General features: G+C 46.6%; 1 protein-coding gene across 3 annotated transcripts in view; it reads left to right on the top strand.

The window, feature by feature from the left end:
• LOC132833633 (polyhomeotic-like protein 2) overlaps window positions 1-19,024 on the top strand; it is a 470,309-nt gene that overhangs the window by 108,168 nt on the left and 343,117 nt on the right. For all 3 annotated transcript variants that reach the window (XM_060852049.1, XM_060852048.1, XM_060852047.1), the window contains exon 2: window positions 14,931-15,112. In XM_060852049.1, coding sequence (XP_060708032.1) covers window positions 15,005-15,112 — 108 coding nt within the window. In that variant the 5' untranslated portion in view covers window positions 14,931-15,004. The remainder of the gene's footprint in view (window positions 1-14,930; window positions 15,113-19,024) is intronic.

Raw genomic sequence — 19,024 nt, 5'->3', positions numbered from 1 at the left:
TATGGGGTGAATTTGCATTTGCAGATACAGTAGTCCCCCTGTTCTCGAAAGGGGATGAGTTTCAGGACCTATAGTGGGTAGGTACAGACCCATTCATTTCAATGGGAAATGTACCTTCTCGATATCTCCTGGTCCCTGGTTCTGTAACGTTCCTTTTATAATATGTCTGGGCTGCGGTAAACCGCGGGTAACTAAAACCGGGAAATCAGACCCGGGGGTATGGGGGGCGGGGAGGGGCACCCTGTCCATTCTACTTCTGCTCAAAAAAGCGCATGTCCTGCAGGCAGTCAGTCATGTGACATTTTATAAATTCCTATTTTGGAAATTGACTCAGGACTGTGATACAGACAGACTCTGACCTCCTAGTTTTCATACATTGTCTGAACTGAGATGTCCCCCTTTTTAAATAAAACCTAAAGTTATCCCGAGAATCTGACTTGAGGAAGTTCTGGGATTTTCATGTTAATGAACAGGAACCTGCAACCCATTCTAAAAGATGAAAGACTTGGCAACAATCCAGCTTTGTTCAATATATTTCAGTTGTATGACACAGTAATCCTTTGCTATAAATTCTGTGTCTTATGATCCTGCCCCACTATCTACCTGCTGAAGGAGCAGCGCTCCGAAAGCCAGTGTTGGACCATAACCTGGTGTCATGTGATTTTTAATGAGTGATGTGACAGCACTGAGTACAGCTAGACAGCGTGCACACATCGTCATTCTGTTCTGAGTCTGTTACAGGAGGATAATGAGTAAGTCTAAGGACTGGGAACATCGTCATATTTTACTTTTGAGTCTGATCATTCATATGACTTGGATCTTATCTGAATTCTTCAAATTAAATTCAAACAGCCCCCTCTGTGCCTGCAAAAATAATTCGATGAAGTTGAAATTGGCAGGACAATGCCCCCAACTGCTGTGATCGGATTAACATATCCGGACTGCCTGAATCGCAGTTCGTTCATTCCCCCGCTGTGTCTCCTGCTGAATTGTCTGTTCTCCACCTCTTGTTGCTGTTCCCAGAATCTTCCTGGTTTTAAAAATGAGACAGCAAAGCTGACTATGTACCAAAGGATTAAGCTGAGCACTGCATCCACCAGGGAGGCTGAGAAACCATCAGCTTCAGTTATTCTCTGACACAGAGCGGGGAGGGTGGAAGAGCGAGAGGGGACTGACTGTGTGCTTCACTGGAAGCAGCTAGCTCTGTCAATGGGATGGAAAGGGGGAGTTACTGGGCCAAGAGTGTGGTGCTGGGAAAGCACAGCAGGTCAGGCAGCATCCGAGGAGCAGGCGGGTCGATGTTTCATGCATAAACCCTTCTTCAGGAATTCCTGATGAAGAGCTTATGCCCAAAACATCGACACTCCTGCTCCTCAGATGCTGCCTGACCTGCTGTGCTTTCCCAGCACCACACACTAATCTCCAGAATCTGCAGTCCTCACTTTCTCCCATGATTGGACCAGCAATCAGAAGGTAATGAAATGGAGTGGGTCTTTGACGAAGGTGAAGGGCGCAGTGTAGCGATGTGGAGATGGGGACCTGTGTTGTGTCTTGGCTCTGTCTCAGTGAGCTGAGATAATTTACCAAGTGACCATCCTGTGCTGCTGGCCTTTCAAGAATGTGGGGGGGTGGCATGTGGCATATTTCTCATTCCTTCTTTCTGTTCAAACTCTGAAAATACTCAAGGAACTCGGCAGGTCTGGCAGCATCTGGGGGTTGGGGTGGGGGAGGAAGAGTTATGTTTTGAGGTGAGGTTCTGAGGAAAAGTGATATCAAACTTGAAAGGCTAACCGTTGCTGTTCTTGCAGGTGTGTTTCCGCAGAGTATCTCCAGCTTTCTGTGACTGTGGCGGCTGCAGCAAATCTGAAATGATCTTTTGCTGAAACCCTTCCTCCTGTTCAGTTGGCTGTGAAGCAGCTTTTCACTTCTCATTTCCATCTCCATTTATTCCTTTAGTTTACTTTGGATCCCCTAATCCTACTAAATAGAGACTACCACCTGGGATTAGGTTCTACAGTTTATTCTTGAACAGCTGAGTGTAAGGAATAAGCTGCCAGAGGAATTGGTAGATGCAGGTCTAGTTACAACATTTTAAAATACATTTGGACAGGTACCTGAATGGGAAGGTTTAGAGGGATATCTGCCAAATGCAAGCAAATGGGACTAGATTAGTTTGTGAAATTTTAGATTAGATTCCCTACAGTGTGGAAACAGGCCCTTCAGCCCAACCAGTCCACACTAACCCTCCACAGAGTAACCCACCCAAACCCATCCCCTCTGACTACTGCTTACATCATATCATGGACAATTTCCCATGGCCAATTCATCTAACCTGCACATCTTTGGACTGTGGGAGGAAACCAGAGCACCCGGAGGAAACCCACACAGACACAGGGAGAATGTGCAAACTCCACACAGACAGTCACCTGAGGCTGGAATCAAACCTGGGACCCTGGTGCTGTGAGGCAGAAATGCTAACCACTGCTGCATTAGTTAGCATGGGACAGAAGGGTCTGTTTCTGTGCTGTATGACTCTGACTGTGACCCTCCAGTGATGCAGCAGCTCTTGGTTGGGAAGTGGAGGCACCTAGATCCCTGTCGATCTGGGGGAGGGAGTCCTCATGAAGTGGACACAGACTGAGAGAGTTCTCTAACTTTCAGTCTCTGTAAAGACTCTCTCCAGCTACTTTGCTCTGCACACTAGTTAAATAGACCTGATAAATGTTTATAAACTTCTGGGCTGTGTAGATAGGATTGACAGTCAGAGTTGAAATGTCCAGTACTCAAAGACGTGCATTTTAGGCGAGAGGGGGATAGTTCAAAGGACAAGTCTTTTTATACACAATGGTATGCGCTGCCAGGGCTGGTGTTAGAGGCAGATATGATGGGGGTGTTTAAGGGCTTTAGGTAAGCACATGGATATGCAAGGAATGGAGGGATAGGGACCACAGGCAGGCAGAAGGGTTAGTTTAATTTGGCGGCACATTCACAACAACATGGGCCGAAGGGCCTGTTCCTGTGCTGTACTGTTCTATATCCTAAAACCTCAGAATACGAAAAGCATCCTGGGACAGCAGCTGAAAGAGTGGTATCTCTGGACTGCAGCGTGAGGAGTGAACTGGAACCAGGAAGCTGGGCGGGTGTGTGCCTGTTGCTTTTTGGGCCAGTGAGCGTGGAGCTGGATGGGACTGAGCAGGAGGAGGCAATACCTCAAGCAGAGCAGTTTAAAGTTTACTTTCTGGTGGAACAGTCAGGGACTGTTGCAAATCATTTACTACAATCTGTGTATGTGAAATAATTACCCACATTCTTTGAAATGCAAAACATTGGCAGTATTTTCAGTGAAACTGCTACAATTGTGACTTGGGGATTTGTTGACAAGGCTGTGTGTAACTGTTAGTATTCTCTTTGTAGTCACTGGAACTGATGAAACCCCACAGTAACAGTCAATACGAGACAGATCGACCCTGACACACAGAGAGACATTCTGCCTCCATCAGGTAGTAACCCAGTCAGAAGGGGAGAGGTACATTGTGACAGGCAGATGCCTGAGGGAATTGCTCTGTGGATAATCCCTCAGCCTGGCTCCTCTTGTTAGATCATTTGTTACTGACAGTGAAAAGGCAGGGAGGTGGAACTGTTGACTGGAGAGGTGTTCTCCAGGGACTGCAGTCGGTGCTTCCTGGGCAGAGTGGTAGCTCTCCCAGCACCTTCTTCTCCCTCCCAGGAACACCAGCTCTGGGCAGCTCCCTGTGGCTGGAGCTCAGAGAATCTCTGACTTCTTTCAGTAGCTGGAGAGTCTTTACAAAGACTGAAAGTTAGAGAATTCTCGCTCAGTCTGTGTCCACTTCATATAGGAAACAGCACTGTTTTCTGCTTTGGTACCATTTTAAGGTAAAGGATTTTGCAACGACAACTTGCATCTGTCTAGTACCTTCTGATCCTGAGCAAACACCCAACCCATTTGAAGATGGTGGCTCAGTGGTTAGCACTGCTACCTCACAGCACCAGGGACTTGGGTTCGATTCCACCCTTCAGGTAACAGTCTGTGTAGAGTTTGCACATTCTTCCCATGTCTAGTTGGGTTATTCAGGATTCTCCTGTTTCCTCCCACAATCCAAAGATGTATAGAGTAGGTGGATTGGCCATGGGAAATGCAGGGTTGCAGGAATACGGTGGTGGTGGGATTGGGAGGAACGCTGTTCAGAGGGTTAGTGTGGAATTGTTGGGCCAAATGGCCTGTTTCCAAACTGTAGGGATTCTGTGACAGAGCTAAAACAGGCAACACTCAGTCAAAGAGATTGGTTTTTAAGGAGAACCTAAAACCGAGAAAGAAGAAAGCTGAAGAGCTTTTTCTTGTTTTTTTGATGCAGTTCCTGCACTTGAGGCCCTGGCAGCTGGGGGAGCAGGCCACACTGGTGCAGGGAGAGAAATCGAGGAGAGCAGCGATCACACAGGATAGTGGGGCTGGAATAGCTCTGGGAGATCGGGAGGGAGCAGGACTGTGCAGGGATTTGAAAACAGGAACTGAATGAAATTCGCCAGCTGAAGAGGTAGCCAGAGAAGGGAGCCTGATCAATGCTAAACCCTCCGACTTGGCAGGAAGGAGATCTCTCACTCAGGCTTCAGACCCCAGACCAATTCACTCTGACAGCAGCAATGGAAACTATCACCCAGACTGGGTCTATTTGTACCAGCACTAGTGGCCATGCTGGTACATTCTGATAGCAGACGCAGGTGTGGAATAGCTGCAAATGTGTTGCTGGTCAAAGCACAGCAGGCCAGGCAGCATCTCAGGAATAGGGAATTCGACGTTTCGAGCATAAGCCCTTCAATTTCCTGATGAAGGGCTTATGCTCGAAACGTCGAATTCCCTATTCCTGAGATGCTGCCTGGCCTGCTGTGCTTTGACCAGCAACACATTTTCAGCTGTGATCTCCAGCATCTGCAGACCTCATTTTTTACTCGCAGGTGTGGAATAAGCAACCTGACAGAAACACTGAGCTGCAGCTCCCCGGCATTCTGGGTAATCAAAGATGGATAACGGGAAATATTTCTGGCTGTAAGAGCTGGTCCTTTTTTTTTGAGGTATTTTCTGTGTTGGCGGTGATTTTCTCGAATTCCAGGAGCAGCAATACTGTTTTATATGCTGTTGCCTTGTTTTGGAATTTTGGAAAAAAAAGTCAAACCAACAGCAGTTTAAAAGGGAGAAGAACAGGCAAAGGAAGCACACGGTGAGGACAGTGCAGGAGAGAGAGAGACAGAGAGAGAACCTGCACAGTTACTGCCTTTGCTGTTTGAATTCGTGTATCACTGACATCGGAATGCATCTGGGAAAATTAACAAACAGTGAAATTTACAACTAATCTTGGAGGAACTGTTGGCCGAAGTTCACAGCACAGAATCGGATAAGTTAATTGTTGTTTTAAGTGTGTCCAAGAGAAAGGCTGTATTAGTGAGTACAGTGGATTTTTTCTTGATCATATGTTTTTGGGGATAAGTCTCTTGATTAAACTTAAAATATAAGCCATAGCTATTAATTTAACCTGGGGTAGTGTTTGTAGAGGAATAAGATGGTGTTATTTTCTGGGTCTGTAGATTGTGAAGGAGCAAAAATGGCCTTTGCAGTGATAGGTACTTCTTGTCAGATGTGGGAGTTTAAAGAGCGTTTAAGGGTTACTGCGGATTATATCTGCCATAAATGCTGTTGGATGCAAATCTTATCAGATCGAGTGGATCGGTTGGAGAGACAGATAGAAGCGATGAGGAATTTGCAACAGCAACAGTATGTGATGGATGGCAGTTATAGGAAGGGGGAAAGTCTCAGATACAGTCACATAGATGGGTTAACTCCAGGAAGGGTAAGAGAGGTCAGTACCCAGGGCAGGAGTCTTTTGTGGATATACCCATTTCAAACAGGTATGGTGTTTTGGAAAATGTAGGGGGTGATGGATTCTCAGGGAAACGCAGCAAGAACAGCCAAGTGTCTGGTATTGAGACTGGCTCTAATGCAACGAAGGGTACGTCGGGTTCCAAGAGATCAATTGTGTTAGGGGATTCTGTAGTCCGAGGTACAGACAGATGTTTCTGTGGCCAGTAGCAAAAGATCAGAATGGTGTGTTGTTTCCCTGGTGCCATGATCAAGGATGTCTCAGAGAGGATGCAGAATGTTCTCACAGGGGAGAGGGGCCAGCAGGAGGTCATTGTCCACATTGGAACCAACGCTATAGGAAGGGAAAAGGTTGAGACTCTGAAGGGAGATTACAGAGAGTTAAGAATTTAAAAAGGAGGTCCTCGAGAGTAGTAATATCTGGATTACTCCCAGTGCTACGAGCTAGTGAGGGCAGGAATAGGAGGATAGAGCAGATGAATGCATGGCTGAGGAGCTGGTGTACGGGAGAAGGATTCACATTTTTGGATCATTGGAATCTCTTTTTTGGGGTAGAAGTGATGTGTACAAGAAGGATTGCACCTAAATTGGAAGGGGACTAATGTACTGGCAGGGAAATTTGCTAGAACTGCTTGGGAGAATTTAAACTAGTAAGTTGGAGGGGGGGTGGGAGCCAGGGAGATAGTGAGGAAAGAGATTGATCTGAAACGGGTACAGCTGAGAACAGAAATGAGTCAAACAGTCAGGGCAGGCAGGGATAAGGTAGGACTAATAAATTAAACTGCATTTATTTCAATACAAGGGGCCTAACAGAGAAGGCAGATAAACTCAGGGCATGGTTAGGAACATGGGACTGGGATGTCATAGCAATTACAGAAACATGGCTCAGGGATGGGTAGGACTGACAGCTGAATGTTCCAGGATACAAATGCTACAGGAAGGATAGAAAGGGAGGCAAGAGAGGAGGGAGAGTGGCCTTTTTGATAAGGGATAGCATTACAGCTGTACTGAGGGAGGGTATTGCTGGAAATACATCCAGGGAAGCTATTTGGGTGGAACTGAAAAATAAGAAAGGGATGATCACCTTACTGGGATTGTATTATAGCCCGCTGCAAATGTGTTGCTGGTCAAAGCACAGCAGGCCAGGCAGCATCTCAGGAATAGAGAATTCGACGTTTCAAGCATAAGCCCTTCATCAGGATTCCTGATGAAGGGCTTATGCTCGAAATGTTGAATTCTCTATTCCTGAGATGCTGCCTGGCCTGCTGTGCTTTGACCAGCAACACATTTGCAGCTGTGATCTCCAGCATCTGCAGACCTAATTTTTTACTTGTATTATAGCCTCCCTAATAGTCAGAGGCAAATTGAGAAAGAAACTTGTAAGGAGATCTCAGCTACCTGTAAGAATAATAAGGTGGTTATGGTAGGAGATTTTAACTTTCCAAACATTGACTGGGACTGCCATAGTGTCAAAGGTTTAGATGGAGAGGAATTTGTTAAGTGTGTACAAGACAATTTTCTGATTCAGTATGTGGATGTACCTACTAGAGAAGGTGCAAAACTTGACCTACTCTTGGGAAATAAGGCAGGGCAGGTGACTGAGGTGTCAGTGAGGGAGCACTTTGGAGCCACTGACCATAATTCTATTCGCTTTAAAATAGTGATGGAAAAGGATAGACAAGACATCCAAGTTGAAGTTCTAAATTGGAGAAAGGCCAATTTTGACGGTATTAGGCAAGAACTTTCGAAAACTGATTGGAGACAGATATTTGCAGGTAAAGGGACGGCTGGAAAATGGGAAGCCTTCAGAAATTAGATAACAAGAATCCAAGTATATTCCTGTCAGGGTGAAAGGGAAGGCTGGTAGGTATAGAGAATGCTGGATGACCAAAGAAATTCAGGGTTTGGTTAAGAAAAAGAAGGAAGCATATGTAAAGTACAGACAGGATAGATCAATTGAATCCTTAGAGTATAAAGGAAGTAGGAGTATACTTAAGAGGGAAATCAGGAGGGCAAAACGGGGACATGAGATAGCTTTGGCAAAAAAAAATTAAGGAGAATCCAAAGGGTTTTTACAAATATATTAATGACGAAAGGGTAACTAGGGAGAGAAGAGGGCCCCTCAAAGATCAGCAAGGCGGCCTTTGTGTGGAGCCACAGAAAATGGGGGAGATACTAAATGAATATTTTGCATCAGTATTTAATGTGGAAAAGGATATGGAAGATATAGACTGTAGGGAAATAGATGGTGACATCTTGCAAAATGACTAGCTTACAGAGGAGGAAGTGCTGGATGTCTTGAAACAGTTAAAAGTGGATAAATCCCCAGGACCTGATCAGGTGTACCCGAGAACTTTGGGAAGCTAGAGAAGTGATTGCTGGGCCTCTTGCTGAGATATTTGCATCATCGATAGTCACAGGTGAGGTGCCAGAAGACTGGAGGTTGGCTAACATGGTGCCACTGTTTAAGAAGGGCGGTAAAGACAAGCCAGGGAACTATAGACCAATGAGCCTGACCTTGGTGTTGGGCAAGTTGTTGGAGGGAATCCTGAGGGACAGGATGTACATGTATTTGGAAAGGCAAGGACTGATTCGGGACAGTCAGCATGGTTTTGTGCGTGGGAAATCGTGTCTCACAAACTCAATCAAGTTTGTGAAGAAATAACAAAGAAGATTGATGAGGGCAGAGCAGTAGATGTGATCTATATGGACTTCAGTAAGGCGTTCGACAAGATTCCCCATGGGAGACTGGTTAGCAAGGTTAGATCTCATGGAATACAGGGAGAACTAGCCATTTGGATACAGAACTGACTCAAAGGTAGAGGGTTGTTTTTCAGACTGGAGCCCCGTGACCAGTGGAATGCCACAAGGATTGGTGCTGGGTCCTCTACTTTTTGTTATTTACATAAATGGTTTGGATGCGAGCATAAGAGGTATAGTTAGTAAGTTTGCAGATGATACCAAAATTGGAGGTGTAGTGGACAGTGAAGAGGGTTACCTCAGATTACAACAGGATCTGGACCAGATGGGCCAATGGGCTGAGAAGTGGCAGATGAAGTTTAATTCGGATAAATGTGAGGTGCTGCAGTTTGGGAAAACAAATCTCAGCAGGACTTATACACTTAATGGTAAGGTCCTAGGGAGTGTTGCTGAACAAAGAGACCTTGGAGTGCAAGTTTATAGCTCCTTGAAAGTGGAATCGCAGGTAGATCGGATAGTGAAGAAGGCATTTGGTATGCTTTCCTTTATTGGTCAGAGTATTGAGTACAGGAGTTGGGAGGTCATGTTGCGGCTGTACAGGACATTGGTTAGGCCACTGTTGAAATATTGTGTGCAGTTCTGGTCTCCTTCCTATCGGAAAGATGTTGTGAAACTTGAAAGGGTTCAGAAAAGATTTACAAGGATGTTGCCAGGGTTGGAGGATTTGAGCTACAGGGAGAGGCTGAACAGGCTGGGTCTGTTTTCCCTGGAGCATCGGAGGCTGAGGGATGACCTTATAGAGGTTTACAAAATTGAGGAGCATGGATAGGGTAAATAGACAAAGTCTTTTCCCTGGGTCGGGGAGTCCAGAACTAGAGGGAATAGGTTTAGGGTGAGAGGGGAAAGATGTAAAAGAGACCTAAGGGGCAACTTTTTCACGCAGAGGGTGGTACGTGTATGGAATGAGCTGCCAGAGGAAGTGGTGGAGGCTGGTACAAATGCAACATTTAAGAGGCATTTGGATGGGTATATGAATAGGAAGGGTTTGGAGGGATATGGGCCAGGTGCTGGCAGTTGGGACTAGATTGGGTTGGGATATCTGGTCAGCATGGACGGGTTGGACTGAAGGTTCTGTTTCCATGCTGTACATCTCTATGACTCTATCTCTCCCATGGTGTATCTTATTGAATGGTGGAACAGACTCTCGGGACCTGAATGGCCGCCTCCTATTCCTATGTATTTGGGTGATCAGGAGGATGTGAAAGTCTGGGCTGTGAACATAATCTTGTTAAACTTTCTCCAAGTCTGCGCCCATAACCTCTCCTTCACCACTACCTGTTGTAGCTGAATCCTCTCTCTCCTCCCTCCTGTGAGGCATTTGGAATGTTTCCAGTATTATGATTACTATCTAAATGCAGGACAGTGTTCATCTGATCACCTCTTTATCTTTTTGGTCCTGTTATCTGTGTTCCTCTCTGAAGTTGCTGTTGTAAACTGGAGCCTGGATGGTGGGGGTTGACACTTCAGAGCCACCCCACAGGATGTGTTCCACAGCTCCCCAGGGGCTTGTAAGTAAGTTTTATGACCTGGCTATAGCGTCCAAAAGGCAGATTGATCCGAATGAGCCAAGGAGCTTCAGAGTTGGCTAGTTTCCTGGCCAGAGGCACTCCGAGTCTGTAAAACCTGGTTATTATCGCACTTAGCGTAATAACACAGCTGTGTCTGTGTCAACTAACAAATGGAACTGGGGCAATCAACAACTGAGATGACAAATCACTTCCTGGAGCGCTCCCAATTCCACCAAAACGGAACAGACCCCTCACCCAGTTCCAGCTTTGAAGTTGTTCTCTTGCTAATGTGTGCTGTAAAACATTTTCTTTAGGCTACAGTCAGTTTTTGGGGATTTAAGTTGCCTTTTGCCTCTGTGACCTCTGACCTATATTGAACTGTGTTTATGGGCTCCCTTGTTTTCTGGTGTCCCTGTAATTTATTGAGCTGGACACTGAAGTCCCCACAGCTTTGAGTGGCTGCAGTAGTGGGTGATTGCCTGTGTGTGTCTCCCTCTTTCTCTCTGTCTGTGTCTCGCTCACATGCACACACCTCTGTCTCTCTCCCAGTTGTCACTGTGCCAGTCCCTGGGTGCCTTGCTTCGGGAAGGCGATCATCGCTGACACTCTGCATCTTTCGCTTCAAATTTTTTTTTAAAGCGAATTGGTGTGAGGTAAGTCCCAAACCCAGGACTTTGTTAGAACAGGGCAGGTTTTCAGGAGAGGTACTTAGCATTTTTTAAGGCAAAAGACCACAAAGAATTTAGACAAAGTGAAATGGACAATCCGCCACTTAGTACCTTAGTAATTGGGACAGGTGAAATTAACATCATTGAATATTTTTGAAAGGATTGTATTTAATGCAGTTAGTGAGTGAATTTCCCTCAATGTTGCTCTTACAAAGGAAGAGGATAATTAGGTGAAAAGTTAAGGTATAAACAAGATTTTGGCACCGAACAGTTAACTTTGAGAAATGAGACAAATGGATTGGGCTAAATGGTCCATTTCTTAGCTGTGACTTGGTTTAAGTTTATTTCATTGTTGTGGCGCAGGGAAAGCCATATCTCAGTTCCACAACGTTTGGAGCTTCCTCCCAGCCAGTGATGAGAACTTCATGTGCAGCTAGCTATCACCAACAGCGGTGTGCTGACCTGGCCGTCACTGCCTACGTTTGATGGATAAATATTGAATAGCCCACTTAGGTTCACGGCCATTGCTTTTCTTTCAGATGGTGCTCCTGGGATCTCCTACGTCCACCTGGAGAACTGACCCTCCGGCCGTGCTCTGTCCCCTCGGCGCTGACCCTCCGGCAGCGCGACGCTCCCTCAGTGCTACCTTGGAGTGTGAGCTGGAGTTTGAATGCTTGTTTCTGGTGTGAATTTGAGGCAATGTCATTTTGACAGGGCTTCGAGTGTTTGGCTGAAGGCATCTCGTGATTATATTCGTGAGCATTTCGCCCTCAGTTACTCATTACACATTCAAAGCTGTTTTGTGTCTCAGTAGAGTTTGTAGAATTCTAGTGTGGGGTCGCTGCATGAAGATGTCCTGTTGACAGTGTCCATTAGCTAAACAAGGGAGGGAGGGGGAATTAAAGATGGCTTATTTATAAAAAGGAAGAACTACCAACTGTGAAGCGATGTAATTGTGCTCGGTTTGTGTTGCTATCAGATGTTTCCCCATGTGAAAGGGTACTCCCCTGGGCTGGGAGGTTAGTTTTAACTCTGTTCATTCACAAGAGTCCAGCCTCTCAAAGCTGCCTTTCTTCTGGCTATCACTGATGGAAGAATTATGAACAGGTCACTTACTGCCTGAATACTGGCAAACAGTTTATTCTGTGACAGTTGCTGAGCTCTTTAGGATTTACTGCAGCATTTCCTGGTCCCTCTGGGATCTCCTTTTCAGACTCACTGGTGAATTCAAAGTGCAGAGCACACTGCCATCCCCAGGCGCTGGCTGGTGTTGCAGGAAGGACCCAGCCTGGAAACGTGACTGAACACTTTTTGCTTCAGTTTTGTGGGAAAGTTTCGCACATTATGTCCTTTCTCGTGAACTGGGACAACTCTGGAAACCTCAATGGCTGAATTATTACAGTGTGGTAGGAAACTTTATGTTCCAGTCAATAGATGTGGAGCAGGAAAGTCTATGTTTCAGGCCAAAACCCTGCTCCTCTGATACTGTCTGATCTGAGCTTTTCCAGCTCCATATCAATTGATTCTGGCTTCCAGCATCTACAGTCCTTACTGTCACTAAGCTTTGGGTCCCATCCTATTTGCACTAACTTGGAGCATATTGACTTGGAGCCTATGTCCTGCCCTTAACCTGTAACCCCTGCATGTTTATTCTACTCCAATGATCAGCCAATAATGCCTTGAATGACCCAGTTGAACCTGCATTCCCAGACCCTAACCACTTGCTCTCTTTTTCCCCTCAGCTGGTATTTGCTTCTGTTGCAAATCACCAAGAACAGGGAGCAGGACTTTAATCAGTTTACAAGTGGGAGTGGTTTCTCCCCATCCATTCTGTCTGGATGCTTCAAGATTTTGAAAACCCCTCTATCCAATCTCCTGTCAGCCTTCCCTCTCCAAGGAGAACAGTCCCAACTTCTTCAATCTATCCTCATCGCTGCAGTTGCTTATTCCTGGAATCATGCTTGTAATTCGCTTCTGCGCTTCCTCCAATGTGTTCACCTCTTCCCTATAGTGGGGCCCCCAGAATTATATCCAATACTGGAGCTGCAATTTCACTGGTGTTTTTATACACGTTCAGCGTCATCTCCCTGCTGTTGTACTCTATGTCCCTGTTTCCGAAGTTTGGAATATTGTAGGTTTCATTGACTGCTCTATCTATACGACCTGCTGCCTATAATGACTTATTCACAGATACCGGTGTCTCTCAGGCCCTGCACACACTCGATGATGATATTATCCTTTTTATTTTCGCTGACTGTCCATGTCCTTTGCATCAAAATGTGCCATCTCCCGTTCCTGTGTTAAACCTGATCAGCCACCTCTCTGTGGAGTTTGCACATTCTCCCCGTGTCTGCGGGGGTTTCCTCCACATGCTCCAGTTTCTTCCCACAATCGGAAGATGGGCCGGTGGGGTTACAGGGATGGGCCGGTGGGGTTACAGGGATGGGCCGGTGGGGTTACAGGGATGGGCTCCAGATCTGGATGGGATGCTCTTCAGATGGTTGGTGCAGACTTGGACTGAATAACCTCTTTCCGCACTGTAGGATTCTCTGATTCTAACTCCACTGTAAACCTTCCTTCAGCCTGGAAAATATCCCTGGACCATGACTGTGTTCTATCCCTCTTGCTCCTGTGCCTTTTCACTCCATGATGTTTAACTTCCCTCTGAAGTCTGTTGTGTATCAACACCTTCTGGTAATCGATGTATTTAACTGAACTGAATTTATTGTCCCGTGTACCGAGACTTGGTGAAAAGCTTTGTCTTGCGAGCAATATAGGCAGATCACAGAGTTAGATAGCGTCGATAAGTAAATAATAATAGGTAAACTGCGGCAAAAGCAAAAACACAGGTACAGGTGAATGTTAAGAGTTTGTGGGTCCATTCAGTATTCTAACAACAGTAGGGTCGAAACAGTTACGAAACCGGCTGGTGTGTGTGTTCAGGTTTCTGTACCTTCTCCCCAATGGTAGAGGTTGTAGAAAAACATTGCCAGGGTGGGATGGATCTTTGAGAATGCTGGCGGCCTTTCCTTGACAGCGGGGCCTGGGAGATGGATTCTATAGATGGGAGGTTGGCCTTTGTGATTGTCCGGGCTGAGTTCACCACTCTCTGTAACCGTCTACGATCTTGAATGGTACAGTTACCATACCGGGTAGTGATACATCCAGACAGAATGTTCTCTGGCGCAACAATAAAAGTTGATAAGGGTATTCGCTTAAGGGTATAGAAAGGGGACGAAACGTTTGCAACAAAAACTCCCAGCTCGGCGAACAGGAACAGAACCACAACAACGAGCACCCGAGCTACAAATCTTCTCACAAACTTTGAAGGGTATTCGCCGTCATGCCAAATGTCCTCAGCTGCCTGAGGAAGAATAGACATTGGGCATTTGTAACCAGTGCATCCACATGGAGAGTCCAAGAAAGCTTGTTGTGGATGACCACTCCCAGGAGCTTAACACTCCACACGTTCCCCCTCTGTGTTGTTAATGTGTAGGGGGGCACGAGTAACATCCCGCTGAAAGTCAATAATGAGTTCCTTGGTTTTGCCGGCGTTGAGTGCTGGGTTGTTCTCCGTGTACCATTTTTCCAGGTCTCCCACCTCCCAGCTGTAGTTGGTTTCGTTGCCATCTGAGATTCGACCGACTACGCTGGTGTCATCAGCGAACTTGTAAATGGCATTAGTCTGGTATTTGGTAACGCAGTCATGGGTATACAGTGAGTGCAGTAGGGGGCTGAGTACCCACCCCTGGGGGGCTCCAGTGTTGTGTTAGTGAGGATGAAATATTGTCCCCAATCTTCACTGACTATGGCCTGTGGGTCAGGAAACAGGATCCAGTTGCAGAGAGTGAGGCTTAGTCTGAGATCACTAAGTTGATGTACACCACATCGACAACGTTACCCTAATTGAACCTTACTGTTAACTCTTCAAAAAAACTCAGATTTTACCTGGAGAAATCCATGCTGAATCATCCCACTTTTCCATGTGACCGTTAATTCTATCCCAAAATAATTGCTTTCAGGTTGAATGTCCGATGTGAGGTTAAGAATATCGGGAGCTTGCTGTCTCTCCTTAGTGACAATTTATTATTTTTCTGATTTCAGGTGCAGCAGGGTTTTTGGAGAATTGAAGCTCTCGTTGTGATCAGTGGGGAGTAGTTCACGAGCTCACTGTCGTCATGGAGAATGAACAGAACCCAGCTCCCAGCAACACCACCAGCAGTACCCGCTCGCAGGTGCCCCAGATCTCTGTCTACAGCAGCTTGCCTGAGCGCCAGGCAGTCCAGGTAAAATGCTGATATGTTGTCCCTTTTCTTACCTTTCTGGCTCCACACTATTGTTTAAATCTGAACATCAGGCTGGGGAGTCCCCAGCTACATGTATGGCAGGGAATTAGCAAACTGACCGAAAGCAGGCTAGGCATTCAGCGCATTGAGTCCCCTCCACCGTTCAGTGAAATCGTGGTTGGTCTGGTGTCCCTCGACTCCATTGGCCTGACTTTTTCCCCTTAATCCTTGATTCCCTTGCTGCATTAAATGTCTCCCTGTCTGCCCGTCTCTCCTGAAAGACCCAGCCTTGATGGCCATTTGTGTTAAAGAATTCCACAGATTCACTCCCTGTGGAGAGAGGTTGCTCGGGGATCGCTGGAAGAGGTTGGAGGCTAGGATAGGGTGGGAGTGTCACTGAACCAGTCACCATATACTGCATGTGTTGGAAATCTGAAATAAGAATTAACACTTGTTTTAGTAACTGGATGGGCGGAGCATCTCGGGCAGTGACTGAGAGAACAGAGTTAACCAGCTACACCTTGTTTTTGTTAAGTGAGTTATTTCTTTGTTGAGTTTACGGAGGGTTTCTCTCTACAATGCTGAGGGAAGTTTCTCACTGTATCTTGCTAAACCCCCAATGTTTACTACCTGCCCTACACAATGGTATCCCTCTTGTCCAGTTCTAACCCTATTTTATCACGCACCGTTCCCAGAATGCCTCACCACTCACTGATATCCAGCAGAAGATGAGCATCCCTGGGGCCTGCGCCATCTTTGAAAGGCGCCTGTGCACTCGGACATTTGTGTTGCCAATCCGGTGTGACCCCTCGCTGGCAGTGTCTTGGCACAGCAGCCACAAAGCCACACTGTTCATGGCACAGTGTTGGCACGGCTGATACTCCCTCTCACACACCACCCCATTCTCTCCCTGTCCCCCCCCACCCAGTCACTGTTTACCCACCAGGACACAGTGTTCCTGTCCTTACCAACATCCTGCCTGAACACCCTCTCTCTTACCACCCCCTCCGTCTGTCCCCAATGCATTGTCCAGGTGGGGAAAGTAACATATGGGCAAATGATTCAAATGAAGAGTCATACTGGGCTAAAAATGTTACTCTCTCTGCGCCCACTCCATTCTCAATATCCCCCCAGCCCCATCCCCACCCAAACAGACCGGCTCAGGCAGCAGAACCACATCTTCAGCAGCTCCATCACCTGCTCCCCCATGGCCCTGGGGAAAAGCCTGCGTACCACTGTACTTGTGCCCCAGGTAGTTATGCGACGGTGCCATGAGCCATGGTCACAGTGGGTCACCCTTGTCCCATTCACCACCTTGTACAGCCCCAGATCCTCAGGTACAACAAGAAGACTGCAGGAATGTTGGCAGCTGCTATGGGAGTGAGGAGGTGGTACTGGTCATCCCAGATCACCTGGACATTCATGGAGTCGAAGTCCTTCCTGTTGATGAACCCCACGGTGTGGAGTCCAGCCCCATGAAGGGCCACATCTGGGCAGCCGAGAGCACTGTGCTCTGGGTGAGCCCAGCTCTGTTCCTGAATCCTGACCCTGACACCGGAACAGGAGGGAACTCTGTGTGATCTTACACAGACACCACTGGTTGGTGCTGGATGTAATTGGAGCACGACTGAGAGATCTCTCACAGGTCACTGTGTGAGGAAGGAGCCAGTCCCAAAGATGGTCAGGCAGTGTCACTTTTTTTTGATTTTAGTTTATTATTGTCACATGTACCGAGGTACAGTGAAAAGTTCTGTTTTGCGTGCAGTACATAACATTCAAAATTCATAGAGTAATGGAATACAGCCAGGAATACAAAGTTACAGTTGCACAGGAAGTGTACAAAAGGAAGATCAGCATTAAATTTGAAACTAGAGAGGTTCATCCAGCAGCCTAATAATAACAGCTGTTCTTGAAACTGTTGGTACGTGTGGTTAAGCTTTTGTATCGTTTTCCTAACAGGCGAGATTGGGAGAGATTATATCTGGGTGGCAGGCTGTCCTCCTGAGGCAGCAGGAAGTGTAGGGGGAGTCAGTAGATGGAGGGTTAGTTTGTGCGATGGACTGGGCTGTGTTCACAACTCTCTGCAGTTTCTGACGGAGCAGTTACTGTCCCAAGCCGTGTTACATTCAGATAGAATACTTTCTGTGGTGCATCTGTAGAAGTTGCTGAGGGTCCTTATGGATATGCTGAATTTACTTAGCTTCCTGAGGAAGAGGAGGTGTTGTTGTGCTCTCTTGACGATTGCATCAACATGGGAGGTCCAGGACAGATTGTGTTGGTGATCATCACTCCTAGGAACTTGACCATCTCCACCTCTGCTCCTCTGTGTGGAGTTTGCACATTCTCCCTGTGTCTGCGTGCGTTTCCTTTGGGTGCTCCAATTTCCTCCCACAATCCAAAGATGTGCAGGTCAGGTGAATTGGCCATTCTAAATTGCCCATATGGTTAGGTGCATTAGTCAGGGGTCAGTGTAGGGCAGTGGGTCTGGGTGGGTTACTCTTCGGAGGGTCAGTGTGGACCTTTGGGGCCGAAGGGCCTGTTTCCACACTGTAGGAAATCTAATCTAATCTTTGCAGGTAGGGATGTGCCTCAACCCACTTCCTCCCCCACCCATCCCACTGCAGCATGTGATATCTAACCCACTAACTGCAGGTTAGTCAGCTTAAGGTCACCAGTGAGGGAAATGCTTAGAGACTTTTAATCTTGGACAAAATGAACATGTCATGGAAAAAAAAGACTAATAACTGAAGTCAGTGTAGATTTGATGTGGATCTGGTTTGATTAATCTGATTGAAATCCCAGAAGGTAGATCAGGATAGAATGACAGGTGAGAATTGCAATGCAAAAGGCATTTGGCAAAGTCCAGCTCCACACAACAGATTAATTTGCAACATTGAAGCCCGTTGGGTCTCGTTAATATAGAGGATGGGTTTGGAGCAGAGTGGAGGTGAATTTGTTGCATGGCGTGAGCCCTGGTGTCCTCCAGGGGTCGGTGTTGAGCTACAGCAATGGCCAGGGAACCGAATGGGCAAAGTTTGTGAATAGTCTGAAAGTTGGAAAGTGACTGAGGGGGAGGAGGAGACACCAGGGGGCACGACAGACTGGGAAACTGTGCAGGAGTGTGTCCGATTTAACTGCAATACAGAGAAAAAGAAGTTGGGGAAATGAAGAAAGTCAAAAAATGAAAGGTGAACAGAGATGGTGAGTGAGCACTAATCTTTGAAATGTGCAATGCATGTTATTATTACAAGAAAGCTGTGGGATCCTCGTCTTTACGAATGGCTTTGTAAAGGAGAAAGCAGAGCAGCCTCTGTGAAACATTTGATTGTTCATTGGTTCATGCCCAGCTAGAATGCTCTGAGCAAGTCACTGCACCCTTTAGAAAAGAAGTTAAGCAAAGATCTCCAAGGCTGGTATCAGGAATGAAGGGCTTGCGTTAATGTGGAGAGACTGGAGGAATTAGGGTGGTTCCCTTGGGAGCAGAGCGCCATCGGGGAAGGTTTCATGGAGGGAAATCATGATGTGGAGGTGCCAGTGTTGCTTGTTTTCACTGACAGAAGGATCAATAACCAGAGAAACACTGTAAGGTAATTGGCAAGGGACCCAGAGGGAACATGAGAAAGAGTAGAGAGTGTGGAGCTGGAAAAGCACAGCAGTCAGGCAGCATCCGAGGAGCAGGAAAATCGGGTCCTGATGAAGAGCTTATGCCCGAGATATCAATTTTCCTGCTCCTCGGATGCTGCCTGACCTGCTGTGCTTTTCCAGCACCACACTCTCGACTCTGATCTCCAGTATCTGCAGTCCTTGCTTTCTCCTGCGAGTTAGGACAAATGGCTTGAGGATGGTGGAAGCGGATTGAGGCAATACTTTCAAAAGTAGGCTACAGAACTTTGATGTGAAATACCTGCCAGA

The sequence above is a fragment of the Hemiscyllium ocellatum genome, chromosome 37 (assembly GCF_020745735.1).
Source record: "Hemiscyllium ocellatum isolate sHemOce1 chromosome 37, sHemOce1.pat.X.cur, whole genome shotgun sequence".
Classification (NCBI taxonomy): Eukaryota; Metazoa; Chordata; class Chondrichthyes; order Orectolobiformes; family Hemiscylliidae; genus Hemiscyllium; species Hemiscyllium ocellatum.
Note: the sequence above shows the minus strand (reverse complement) of the source record. Positions and strands in the feature narration are given on the sequence as shown.